Source organism: Gossypium hirsutum, chromosome D10, assembly GCF_007990345.1.
Source record: "Gossypium hirsutum isolate 1008001.06 chromosome D10, Gossypium_hirsutum_v2.1, whole genome shotgun sequence".
Taxonomy (NCBI): Eukaryota; Viridiplantae; Streptophyta; class Magnoliopsida; order Malvales; family Malvaceae; genus Gossypium; species Gossypium hirsutum.
In genome coordinates this window covers 67,212,467-67,226,476 of record NC_053446.1, presented here as the reverse complement: position 1 = coordinate 67,226,476, position 14,010 = coordinate 67,212,467, and the positions used below count along the sequence as shown (strand labels likewise).

Here is a 14,010-nt window from a genome sequence, read left to right as displayed (position 1 = left end):
TATAAAATAAATCACATAAATCAAAATGCCATTTAGCATGAGTGTGTTGCATGAACATTGTTAGAATTGAGCCAAAGCCCTATTATATTTTGGGTCATTGTAAGGTCAAGAATGTAGTAATCACAAATTTGGGCTTTTTTCATGGTGAAACTGTATCCTCTTTATGGAAAATGTTGGCCCAATTTTGCTAAGAATAGTTTCTGATCAATGCATATATAATGGACTAATCACTATCTTAAAATAATAATAATAATAATGGACTAATCACAGCTTATTAAAGCTTATTATGTTATCAGTGATGGCTTGATAGTTAAGAGTGTTCATTGGCCCAGATATGGTTTGGGTTCGAGTCGCGGTAATTGCATTGATTGCGCACGGATTTAAATAACTCTGTTATCCCATTAGCTGGGTTTAGTTTTAGGTCATATTAAAACTTAAATTTAGTATTTAAGTTATTTGAATTTGGGTTATTTGGGTTTGGGATTCAATTTCTTTTTTAAAATCTGAGTTAAGTCATAATGAAATTGACTTAATTTGAGTTTAGATCATTTTAACTTCAGATGAATTTAGGTTTAAATCAATTTGGGATCGAATTATACGAATTTGAATTGTTGACACTTTATGATTATGGTTGGAATTCTCGAATTATGTAATGCGACTGGTTGAAGCCATAGTGCAGCAGCTGAAGAATTGAACCATGGTATCAACTTTGTCGCCATTACACACCAACAAAAGCAATAAACTAATATAAAGCTTTGAAAAGTTAACGCAAGCATTCACTCAAGCAATAGCGATCTGTTTCGTCCTTCGTAGAAGAACATAAACTCAAACTATACATTCTTCCTTTTTATCAACACAAACAGGGACTGGCGAAGTATACAACATGCATGATTAGGTTGCATGTTCCTCATTTGTTAGCATCCAAACTAAGTCTATATATATATATGGTAGTACTCTTCGTTTTGTCTCGAATCCGAAAACTCGACTTGATTAATCCGAATATATATTTGAACTAATCTGATTTGACTATATAAAGTTAATAATTCAAAATTATTCGAACTCAAAAGCACCAATACTCAAAGTAACATGAATTTGAAATGATTTGAGCTGATCCTTAAATTGCCTTATCCATAGAGGCAAATCTATAGAGAAGGGAGGTAGAAGCGTTGGCCTCCCAAAATTAGAATATTGCTTTTTAATCCCTTTATAAATTATAAAATTAGAAATTAATACATGATAAAATTTCACTTTAACCTGTAAAATAAAAATTTTTTATATTTAATCTCTTCAAAAACAATGAAATTATAAGTTAATACAAGATAAAACTCCACTTTAACTACACAAAAAAAATTATAATTTAATTCTGGCCCGTAAAAGAATTATGATTTCACATAAAATTCAAATGGTTCAATTTTAAAATGAACTAAATTCGAAGTAACCCGAACTCCAAACAAATCGAACTCGAAATCAACTAAATATATATATTTCAATTTAAGTAAATATAATTTATATGGGAAAAATATTCTCTTAAAATCATAGTTAAATCTGCCCATATAAATCTTGTCCACTTGATGTTGTAACATCTTTCCCATTGAGTAATTGGATGAAGATATTTTGACCAATTTATTTATTTTCTTCAATATAGCACCCAATTTTTTTTTCTTTTTCATTATAAAACAACCTAATTGTTTGTTTGGTTAAAAGGAATCCTACAAACCTGTGCTGGAAAATGATAGAAAAAAAATTCCATAAGACCCCACAAAATAATAAGGTGAAGAAGCCATGAAACCATATCCAACCTCACCCATTGATGGATAAGCCAGAAATAAGAGCCCTAAAATTCTCATTCTCATCAATTTGATAATAATAAAAAACACTAAAGGTCAAATTATATTTTGGTCCCTGTATTATGGTAATTTTTATAATTTAATCCTTATATTTTAATTTAACGTAGTTTGATTTTTCTATTTCATAATGTTATTAGTTAGTTGAAATTGTTGATACAATTAGCTAATCGAGGTAAAATGGTGATGTGATTTAGAAAAAACAGCCAAATTAACTTTACCAAATCAATAAATTTACATGTTAACTGAATGGTTAAATTTTTATTTATTTATTTCATATCGCTATTTTATTGAGAATTATCAATGGTTTAACAATTTGTATTAACTAACAACATTATAAAAGTAAAGACTAAAATATTTTAATAGAAATTAAATACATAATTTTACATAGAAGAGAAATTAAAATAATAGTTTAACTGAAACTAAAATTGTAGGAACAACAACAAAAAATTGAGTAAAAACACAAATGTTAAAATATGCACCAAGTCCTTGTTTTATTCATATATTATAAATTTAGTCCTACTACTTTTATAAAATTTCAGTGCAATTGTTAATACCGTTAAATTTTTTCTATTAACTCTAAGTATATTACGTTATTTTTTTGCTACATGACTACTAAATGAGAAATTTTTTACTTCAAAAGGTCTGGCCAATGAATTTAACAAAATTAATATTAAGGTGTTGACAATTAGACTTGATTTTTAAATTAAAAAAGTAGATGGAAAAATTCCAAATATATGAATATAGGGACTTGGATCATATTTTAACCAATTCAAAAAGTAAAGGACTAAATTCTAAATATACAAAAAGGACTTGGAGCATATTTTAACCAAAAACAAAACAAATGGGCATAATTAACTAGACATTTTTCATAACACATAATATATACCGTAAAAACTTGGCATACGTGTACTCAATATCCTCCAAAGCAACTCAACCACCACCACTGCCTACTCCTCAGCCATGGCAACCACCACAGCTGCCACAGTGTCACATTTTTTCGGTACCCGTATCCAAACCTCTAACCCAAGCTCCGGTAGAATCCAAGCTAGGTTCGGCTTTGGAACCAAGAAAGCACCACCACCACCAAAAAAAGCCGCCCCTAAAAGGCCATCCGACCGCCTTGTTTGGTTCCCCGGCGCAAACCCACCGGAATGGCTCGACGGTACAATGATCGGAGACCGTGGGTTCGATCCTTTCGGGTTTGCTAAACCGGCTGAATACTTACAGTACGATTTGGACTCGTTGGACCAGAACTTGGCCAAGAATGTGGCCGGTGATATTATAGGGGTGATTAGCGAGACTGCGGAGCTGAAACCGACGCCGTTTCAGCCGTACACGGAGGTTTTTGGGATTCAAAGGTTTAGAGAGTGTGAGTTGATTCATGGGAGATGGGCAATGTTGGGTACGCTTGGTGCTATTGCCGTTGAGGCACTCACCGGCGTTGCATGGCAAGACGCAGGGAAGGTATGTCGTTTTAGAAGTTCTTGCATTTGCATGTAATTTTTTATGTGTTATATTGCATAATCAGATTGCATTTTTTTTACTTAAAAAATAATAAATTAGTGAAGAGTAAACTGATTTTTTTAATTAAAAACGTAATTTATTAGAAAAATTATTTTGGAATCGGAATTAAGTAATAAAATTTTGATAAGAGTTAAAATATAATTTTACTATTATATTACCTAATATCTTTATAAGTTTTTAAAGAATTAAATTAAAATCTTATCATTTTTTGGATCAAAGTGAAATTTTATCATTACTAATTTATAATTTTATACATTTTAAAGGGGGAAATGCAATTTTTCAATTTTTGGGAGGCCCTGCCTACCACTCTCGTCGCTTCTAAAAACTAGCGTGACTAACAAAATAATATGTCGTGTACCTTATTCTGACATATAAGTATCAATTAATTTTCATTATTAAATCTTTAATGTAAATATTTGTTAAAATTTGTGAAGTGCTATTTGAATTTTAAAATTCTCTCATCTAATTTCTTTTTTTATATATATATTTTCAATATATATTGTCTATTATTTGGAATAATATATTAGGGTTTGACATGTGATTGGCTTAAATTTAATGGGTTTTTATTTTATCAATAATTTTACTAATAGTTTTTTTTATAATCAAAGTATTATTATTATTATATTTTTATCTGTAGAACAAAAATTTTTAAAAACTTCAATTAGCCTCTCAAAAATTTTAAAAATTCTAACTCCAAAAGCTTTAAAAATTTTAATTAAACCATCTAATTCTTTTTCAAAAGATTTTATTAATCCTCTTAAATTTTTTGAAAAATTCATTAAACCTCTATTTTTTTAATAAAAATTCAATTAAACCTTTTAATTTTTTTGAAATGGGTGTTAGTGACACGATCGGCGACCCAACTAAACATGTAAAATTATTGTTGTTTAGGGAGGAAACTAAAAAAAAAATGAGTGGAGGAAAATGATAGATGTATAAAAAAAATCTTTCCTTTGGAGGGATATAAAATGGGTTGGTTTCCCTTTCATTCATAAAAGCAAAATTTGATCTAGGGACCATTTGAAAAGTACAAACAATGGCTGTTTTCCACAACCCATTTTCTTCTTTTTCTCAATGCAATCGTGTCTTCATATGATCCAAACGAAATTTATGGCTGCATTGGCTGATAATTGACAAATGCTGATGTTGATATCCATGGCATTATCAAAGATGAACAAACTTCTTTTGTTATTATCATTTAAATGCTGATTTTTTGTTCCTTGTAGGCCATGGAATTTACTTAATTCATGTTTTGGGTTAATTGTAGCAAACATTTTCGATTTAAGATTTAAATTAGTTGCTAAACTTTAAAACGTTTTAATCGAATTCTCAAAGTATTAGCATTGTATTGGTCAAGTCTTTTATTCATTGTCTTGAACGTTAAATGTCAGTTCAAATTTGACGTGGAGCATATTTAAAACATATAAGATTAAATTGCAATCTTTTCTGTACCTATCGTGTGGACATTGTAGATCTAATGTGTTAAAAAAAGAAAGAAATAGCACTTTTGTTGGCACTGACTATTTCTTTTAACGTGTCATATTCAAGTTATTCATGTGATAATACACATGGTTAGAATTTGATTCACATATTTTAAATATGTTTCATGTCAGATTTAAACTATCTGTTTATGGATTGGGCTAGGCTTAAGTATAATGTTAATACACTTTATGTTTACCCAAGCTTGACCTGAAATATGGGTTTAAAATTTTACACAATCTTGTCCATAATTGCAAATGGTTAACTTAAACTCATTCTAAATCCATCCATATTATTTTTAATTTTTTGAAAAATATTTATATAATTTTTTTTCATTTATTAAAATACAATTTAACATTTTTTAATGTTCACATTATAGGATTATATATTATTATATATTTATTTTTTTATGTGTTATAAATTACATAATATGATTTACTACAAGCTTCGAAAAATGAGTCGAGCTGGGCTCTGACATTGAATGCTTGAGTTGAACCCGTATTTTAAACGAGTCTAATATCCTATTTTTAGAATCTAATATTTTTACTCAAACCCTACCAAATTTCAGACAGACTTTCGGGCTTGGGTAGTTAGCCTGACCCTTAAATAAGTCTAATCTGAATTAGAATTTAACATTTAGCTTGACCCTTGAATAGGTTTAATTTAAGCTGGTATTTAGGTTGATGAAAAGACTTGATTTTTTGGTATAACTAAGGTTTCCTCCATATCTATTTTACAATCCACGAAAGCTAATCATTTTGGGGATTTGTGGTTGTCCCTTCCAACAATGCTGTCTCCAAAGTTCAAAATTATGTTTTCCTTTGGGAGTGCAATGTGTCTTACTAATGCACTAGATACTCGTTGCTGATGGAAAGGTTTGATAGATACAATACTAACACTTTGAGGATTCAATTAAAATATTCTAAATTTTAAGAACCAATTTAAAATCCAGACAATAATTGAAGGACGTCCAATGGAATTAACCCTTTTTATGTTTTCTTTTTTCAGGTAGAGTTAGTGGAAGGAGCATCATACTTAGGGCAACCACTTCCATTCTCATTGACCACATTAATATGGATTGAGGTATTGGTGATTGGTTACATTGAGTTCCAACGGAATGCTGAGCTTGACCCTGAGAAAAGGCTATACCCTGGTGGCTATTTTGACCCACTTGGCTTGGCTTCTGACCCTGAGAAAATTGATAACCTCAAGTTGGCTGAAATCAAGCATTCTAGGCTTGCCATGATTGCTTTCCTCATCTTTGGCATTCAGGCTGCTTACACTGGCAAGGGTCCTATTAGCTTCATTGCTAGCTTTAACAGTTGATCTCATATGGCTTTCTATATTAGGGATATGGCCATTTCAAAAAATAAAAAACACTTAATATATGGTATGTATTGTAAAAGAATGAAAAAAAAACTTTAAGTGACTTATTTGTATGACATTTGTCTTTTTTTTTTCCTAAATAAATTTTCGTGAAAATAGATTTGTTTATAGGTTGATGGAATGATTAATCCGATTTAATCTATATTTGAATAAGAAAATTTTCATCTCAAGCAAGCTAGTTTCGCTGAATATGAATATGATTTTTTTAACATTAATTTTATTGTAAGTTCTTATTATATTTGTTATTTTTAAAACAATGCCTAGAATTACCCATAGCCCCTCACAAACTCTTAAATAGGAGGATAATACATTTCAACACACTCGAACCTACATCTTCCTGCATTGAAACAAACATCGATGCCAATCAAATTAAAGCTCAATTAATAAAAATATTTTATTAATATATTAATAGTGAAACGGGTTGTCAAATTGGAGTGGGTGTTTTTTTTTTTGTCTTTTCTTTTTCACAAATAAAAATAAGAATTTCCTTTTAAAAAAATGTTGTGCATCTTTCATTATTGTTACAATCAACAACTTAATACATAATTATGGATTCATACACAAGTGGTTGGTTTTAAGCTCGTTTTTAACATATAAAAATTAAATTTATAGTGATGTACAATATTTAGAGTTATTCATGGTTATGTTATTTGCCCAAACCTGAAAGGCAACCTAAAACTTGAAAGGATTTTGGTAAAAAATATTTAACCCAAAAAATGGGCTTAAGTAAAAATAAATTGGCCCATTTAAAATATGAAACATGCTTAGGCTTAAGCAATCAAGGCCTTGACATGTTTTCTAATTTTCTGATATATTATATTATATTTATATATTATGTAATTTATAATACAAAAAATTAAATCTATAACAATATAACATTATAATGTAAAAATTAAAAAATATTAAGATATCCATATATGTAATTATAATAAATAATATATATAATCAAATATTAAATTAAAAAATATAAACATTTTAAAAAAAATTAAAAAACAAATATGGACTAATCCAAATTGTCTTAAGTTAGCTACTTGTAAATATAAATAAAGTTGAACAAAATTTTAAATCCATATTTTATATCGAGAAAATATATTAATATTGTGCTTGACTCCGATTTAAACCTGATTTAGCTCAATTATTCAACCACTAGTGGATATCATTTGTGGGGTAAAAATGTGTAGAGCTTTAGCGATACCATATTTCAAATTTCATGGTTTATATGGATGTACTTGTTGATGTCATTTTCATGGATATTTTTGTTATAGGAAACTTCCCATGAAGAAGAACCCGACGTAGAAAGGAAAATTCGTCCTTGAATGGTAGGAAATATAGAAAGAAACCTGGTTTTGGTTGTGGATTAAAATTATTAGACTCGAGTTGGATTGATATATAATATCAATATCATACATAATTACTTAAACTCGGCTCAATCTAAAATATGAATATCAAATTAATCAAAACCTGTACATATTTGTAAATATCCAACTTAAACCCATCTAAGTCTGATTGATAAAAAGTTTCAAAAAGATTATTTTATTTTATATTTAAATATATTATTACCATTATAAATTTCTTTTATTAATTTTTAAAATATAAACAACTTAATATATCTTAAATAAGTTAAAAATTTTTTTTATCTAAGTCTATTTTTAAATTTAATATTTTTATTTAAAACCTCTCAAATATTACACCTACCTTCAAATTTGATAAGTAATCTGACCTTTGGAGTACATTTCGGATTTGTTTGATTGGCAATGAATTGTAAATTTGAGTTGGGTCAATTTGAACTCAGTTCCTCTGAATTCATTTAACGCCTAGCATGTTAATCTTGATCTGAATCGGGAAACATGAATGATCAACCCGAATTTGATCCAACTCGATCTGACCATGAAAACTCAATAACTTGAACTCAAATTTACCTTAAATTCAAATTGACCTAAACTTGAAGCAATCCAAACATTAAGCAACCTGAACCCAAAATTAGTCAATAAGTAACTTTAAATGACCCGAACTTGAAGCAACTAAAACATGAAATAACCCAAACCTGTTATGGCTCAATCCAAAAACTCAAGCCTCAAGCCGAATGACCTAAACTCAAAACAACCCAAATCTGAAATAATCCAAACCCGAAATGACCTAAAATTTTTAAAACCTGGGAGTTTTTGAACCAAGTAGAGCCATCCAAATAACATGTCTAAGATGCAACACACAAGCACTGGGTAGAAACTTCACTGTCCATATCATACGGCATGGGAAACAAAAGGGTCCCATTCATCTGGCTAGGCCCTACTATCCTAATAAGGCACCAATATGCATAATTGATTGATATTGACCCATCCATTTGTAAATAAGCTAGAGATTGTCCTGAAATAAACCCTTCAGACAACAGTATTAATAACTTTTGTCTTTTGTTTATTTTCCCTCATTTGCAATGAAAATTTATCCTACACCTTGAATACACACAGACACAGATATATATATACTGTGGCTGGCTTGGCATCCATTGAAATGTGGGAAAGGTGAAACATGACATAATACAAAACTAGGTAGCCCTAGGACATTAACCAGAAATACTTGGCAGTTCCTTATTCAGATATGATTATCTAATACGGGTGCATGCCCGACATGGATATTTCATGTATTTGTAGAATTCTTGAAGCATCATATCATGTACTTATGTTGAAAAATGGAAAACCAAAGCAATATAGCGTTTCATTTGATCTGATTGATTTCAACACATAATCAGAATATGCCACTTCTAAAGAAGAAAAAGGTTGGGGAAATGACCAAATTGTATAAATACTAAATGTCAAAGCAAATACAATAATGGCAAAGCAAATCTTATTTAATGGCATATAATTGTCACTATAAGTAAAAAGCATAAGCATATTTGAGTTCCTGAACCAAAGAAAGCACCTGATTTCATTTGCCAAACCAAGAGAACATGTCAGATGCGTGTACCTATTAAGGAATCTTTGCTGCTTTAACTGAATGGATTTACACTGAAGTGACCCCTACTCCAAGTAAAGCTTAGAAGACTTAAGGTACATTGATTCAAGACCAAACTTTTCAAGCCATCCAAATCGAATTAAGTCTAGCCAAGTGAATAAACCATTCGCTCGGACAGCTCTACACCCACCACTCTCTGGTAACTGTGCAATTGTGTTTCCAAGTAATTCCTTTCGGAGGGACCAAATGCTTGTTGTAGATCCTTTGCAAAGAAGCAGTAAATTAGAATAAAAAACAATTATAGAAATGCCTAACAGATGCTACTAATTGACAATTAAATGGGTGAAAGTACCATGGAGGCCCTTATACTATGAGTCGGATTGCATTTTGTCCTATCTACTAAAAATGAGCAAATTAGTTCCTGTACATTAGATCAAAGAACAAACTGGTCCTTCTGTTAAAAATTCTATCCATTTCTCCTTTTAAAAACTGGTTTCTGCACGTTAGAATGAAGTACATGTGGCACATCACATGTAATTGTCTGGTTATTTTGTTAGCTACACTAATTTTTAACAGTTGGAATGGATGAAATTTTTAATAGAAATGACAAGTTTGCCCCATTTTTAAGTAAAGGGGAAAAATGCAATCCGACTCCTAGTAAGGGGCCTCTATGGTTCTTTTACCCAATTAAAGGAGATTTATATTTAGCTTATGATCTGAAGGCCCAGTTTCTTAAATATACCGGGAAGTTATATAGCATAGACCATAGAGGTATGGTTTAGCTGCATCAAATTCTTTTAAGCCACTTGTGAACTAGAAAAAGAAATCAAGACATAAAAAGCCTGCAAACTCTCTGTGGGGTGATTATTACCAGCTCCTTTTCTTAATGTTATGATCTCCTCTTGTTAGCATATAAATAAAAGCTAAGCATAAAAAGAACCTAGCATTTACTTACCTTGTATCTTAGTCGTGAACCTCTAAGTCCAACTAAAACATTAGTCACATCACCATCATCTATTGCAGCAGATCCCAGGACAGTAGTTTCCGGCTCCAATTCTTCATCAGAGCTCTCAGATTCAATCTCAATCATCTGTTCATCTTCACCCATAAGAACATCATTTGAGTCTTCTAGTCCATTCTCATCATGTTGCAATTCCATGGCACTTTCAGGAATACAGGATTGGGAGGACTCCCCATCTTGTAAACTGGCAAAATCAGATAAGACCGCATATTTCCTTTTATCAAGCAACGGCCTTGCTATGTGACATGCAACCCACCTGGAAATATTATTTCAGCTTCGTAAGACTTCAAATACCACCACCAGTATATGCAAATATAAGATCTTCAAGTCCAAGTTATATACAAAAAGGAAAGGCTAGATGACATTTTTGCATATAGGCTAACTACAAAGCACAATAGAGTATAAGAAGTTGAGAGCAAAGAAATGTAAAAAATATTGAAAAATGGAATGATTAAAAAATTGCTGGATGCCCCATGTTTCAGGATATTTGCTTAAGAAAATTTAAGTTCAATACCAATGCACATTCAAAATCCAGAAATCAGCAAATGTGTGAGTCAATGCAAATGGTCAGTGGAGGCAGAACTTACTGGTAACGAAGAGGGCAAAGAAGCTCAGATGGGTAATATGCTGCTTTATATATCATCTTGCGGCAGGAATGTATATAATAGCCCATATAATAATACTGAAGACTGGCACAATGGGCTTGGTTCTCTTTCACCCAACCAATCTCTTGCAAAGCTGAATATTTACCCAATGATAAAAATGCATAATCAGGATCCCAAAATAAATACTTACTTGACAAGCATCTGGGAAGGACATCCACCACACCAACAGCAACTAGCTTGCCATCAATGATGTATTGCTGATGGAATGAGCCGAAGCCACATGGAGGAACCATGCCATCAGTGGATGGAGAAACAAAAAATAAGGGAGTGTCAACAAGAAACCTCCTGTATGAGCTTTCTGTGACACGATCTGGTGTATCATTGTGCACTTTAATTTGATAACGCTTATACAATGCATACTCTTCCGGATCAAAAGTGGACCTTTTCATACGAATCTCAAGCTTCCTCTTTTGCCCTTGACAGTGTTCAGAGCTCTTCTTTGTAGAAGAGCTTTGACTTCTACTCTCAGATTCTTCAGGCAAAGAAACAACTTGATCATCTTTACCCGAAGATCCACATTTTGCAGTAGAATAAAAATTAATATGGCCATTGCATGCCCTAATGGACAACTCGGGAATATTTGCTAGTTGATTTAAAGAGGCTGCCAATTTTTCAGCAATAGATTTGGGGCACAGATCAACTTCTTCTGCACTATGCTTTGATGTTCTTAATTGTTGGACATCCCTCTCAGCTGATCGTGTCCGCCTCAAAGTGGCTGCTATCTGGAAGGCAATGTTGCTGGAGTATAGAAGATCTTCCGACCCTTGAACTGATAACTTTCTTTTGGCATGTGAAACCATTTTCACTGCAGCTTTTGGCAATTGAATTCCAGAAGGAAATTCACCACTTTCAATATATGCACGTACCACTTTGTCTATTTGGTTAGACAAATGGTTCATAAACTCTTCTGCCTTATTTTCCCTTTTAGTGCCACAAGATAAAGATTCATTCCCTGATAAGCTTGAGACTAAATCATTGACAGAGCTGCCTGTATGCTTAGAAGCATTTGGATCGTCCGCAAGTTCCATTGGTTTCCCCACCTCAAGTGTGCCATCCAAAAACCTACGCACACGCGCTACTGTCAGAACTCAGGATCTACGCATTCCAAAAGAATGTAACCAATGAACGTTGAAATATATGTCCATATTCAGAAATCCTTTTGGTCGTTAGGCATATGATGGTTAATCGGCTCAACTAGAAGAGCTTATTTTAGAATACAAAAGCATGTTCCTTTAGCAGTCCAACTAAAAAAAACTTACTACCGTATGACACAAAAAGGCATCAAAATTAGATATTCGCAATTAGAAACTGAGACAAAAACAAGGTATGAGTATGACTATACCTCTGCATTCGTCTATAAACTCGACGTTGCTCCTTAGAAGGAACAAAATCACTTGCCTTCAAACGAATAGTATAAGATGGACAGCATGTCCTTTCCATCTCAGGTTTATAGAGGAAACAGCCGGATCTCCTCCAACCACGGTCAAGAAGATCTAATAAAAAGCAATGAAGAAACTGTGTAAACCAACAAATCTAAAGATATTAATGATCAGTTGATCACTGCCCCCATTACTCTAATTACACACATTCCTAACAACAAAATAATAGTTTTTTCTTTCGCAATAACCGAAATTTCTAATGCCTAATCACATGTTCCACTTCTTCGTTCCTACTTTTCGTGTTTTTTTTTCATCACATGATCAAAATTTTATTTCCACAGCTAAAAATTCGATAAAATTTCTAATGCCTAATCACATATTTCACTTCTTCATTTCTACTTTTCGTGTTCTTTTTCGTTTGAACATAACGGAAATCACACGATCAAAATTTTATTTTCACAGCTAAAATTCGAAAGCATAAAATCCGCTCAGAAAATTTCTGCGAATTAAAAAAAAAAAAACCTTGATAATCATTAACTGTAATACTATGCGCCCATAAACCTGCAACAAAAAACACAAAATAAAAAAAATCAGAAATTATCAACAAATATTTCAAATAGTTCAGAATCACTACCAACATATTAAACTAATTAACTATTATCTATATCTAAATCGATGAAAATTAAGTCAACCATATCGAAATAAAAAATTGAAGTAAATCCAGGGAAATTCAATCTCGAGAAAAGAAAAAAAGAACCAGACCGTGAGAGATACTGGTTCGACCCGCGGATTTACAATAACCGCAAGAGCTTCGACGGCGGCCGCAATCGACGACCAAGCTTTCTTCTTTGCTATTGCTACTGCTTGCTTCGTTTTTCATTTTCGAATCCTTTGGAAATTAAACAAAAAGGAAGAAGGAAAAATTGGGACTTTTAAAGCCTATAAATTCCCAAGCTTTTTTTTTCCCAACTTTTTAAAGTGCTAAACGACCACGTTTTGGACTAGAGGAATCTCTCTTTGTTTGTCTATGAATCAATCTTTCAAGCATCCCCTGATATTAATAAAATAAAATGTAAAATATGAAATAAAAAAATAAAATAAATGTTAAGTTATTAAAATCAATGTTTTCAAAACCGAACCAGAGATCCAATCAGTGAGATCATTATTTCACCAGTTCAGTAAGTTCTATTGATCCGTTTAATTCAATTAAATAGATCATTAAAACCGGCCTGTAGCAATTCTCGAGTTAATCGAATTAATACACTTCTTCATATCGACATCCCGACCGATTTCTGTTTTGACCGGCCGATCCAATTCGGTTCAAACAACCTTCATTTAAACAATAAATTCTTATCTAAATTCAAAAGCCTAATTTGATCTACTCTAATCTAAATTTGATTCGATTTTATTATAAAAAAATTAACAATTTAAAATTGTCTAACCCGATTTTAAAATGACCTGAAACTAAAGTTGATTTGAACTAAAAATAATCCGAACTTAAAATAACTCAAATTAAAATCCAAAATGACAAGAAATCAAAATGATCCCTATATATTATAACTTAATTTAGAAAACTCAACACTTAAACTCGAAACAACTTAAATTGGAAATAATCTAAATATAAATTAACTCGAAATTATAAAAATAAAATAAAATAAAATAAAACAACTTGAGTAGATCTAGATTGTCCCAATCTAAGATCAATGGACCTTTCTATTTAAAAAAAAAGGGTTATTTAAACAATACTTAAACAATTCCAA

General features: G+C 31.4%; 2 protein-coding genes across 3 annotated transcripts; one reads left to right on the top strand and one right to left on the bottom strand.

Annotated features, from left to right (window-relative positions):
• Positions 1-2,676: 2,676 nt before the first annotated feature.
• LOC121222636 (chlorophyll a-b binding protein CP29.3, chloroplastic) lies at positions 2,677-6,344 on the top strand. Its single transcript, XM_041103788.1, has 2 exons — positions 2,677-3,311; positions 5,859-6,344. Exons 1-2 carry the CDS (start codon positions 2,808-2,810, stop codon positions 6,174-6,176), a joined length of 822 nt encoding a protein of 273 aa, XP_040959722.1. The 5' UTR covers positions 2,677-2,807; the 3' UTR covers positions 6,177-6,344.
• Positions 6,345-9,010: 2,666 nt separating this feature from the next.
• Positions 9,011-13,172, bottom strand: LOC121203035 (arginyl-tRNA--protein transferase 2). Of its 2 annotated transcripts, XM_041103786.1 has the most exons (6): positions 13,013-13,172; positions 12,773-12,811; positions 12,214-12,364; positions 10,794-11,933; positions 10,141-10,462; positions 9,011-9,447 (listed from the first exon to the last, which is right to left on the bottom strand). In XM_041103786.1, exons 1-6 carry the CDS (start codon positions 13,128-13,130, stop codon positions 9,331-9,333), a joined length of 1,887 nt encoding a protein of 628 aa, XP_040959720.1. In that variant the 5' UTR covers positions 13,131-13,172; the 3' UTR covers positions 9,011-9,330. The 2 variants fall into 2 exon arrangements, with proteins under 2 accessions (XP_040959720.1, XP_040959721.1); XM_041103787.1 differs by lacking the exon at positions 12,214-12,364 and having other exon boundaries at positions 13,013-13,103.
• Between the last annotated feature and the right edge of the window lie 838 nt (positions 13,173-14,010).

What these genes read in the sequence shown, in the direction of transcription:
- LOC121222636 (XM_041103788.1), top strand. Translation starts at nt 2,808, where the DNA reads ATGGCAACCACCACAGCTGCCACAGTGTCACATTTTTTCGGTACCCGT. An exon ending in CATGGCAAGACGCAGGGAAG is followed by an intron (nt 3,312 to 5,858) that starts GTATGTCGTTTT and finishes TTCTTTTTTCAG; the next exon opens with GTAGAGTTAGTGGAAGGAGC.
- LOC121203035 (XM_041103786.1), bottom strand. Translation starts at nt 13,130, where the DNA reads ATGAAAAACGAAGCAAGCAGTAGCAATAGCAAAGAAGAAAGCTTGGTC. An exon ending in TCGAACCAGTATCTCTCACG is followed by an intron (nt 12,812 to 13,012) that starts GTCTGGTTCTTT and finishes TTTTTGTTGCAG; the next exon opens with GTTTATGGGCGCATAGTATT. An exon ending in TACAGTTAATGATTATCAAG is followed by an intron (nt 12,365 to 12,772) that starts GTTTTTTTTTTT and finishes GCTTTTTATTAG; the next exon opens with ATCTTCTTGACCGTGGTTGG.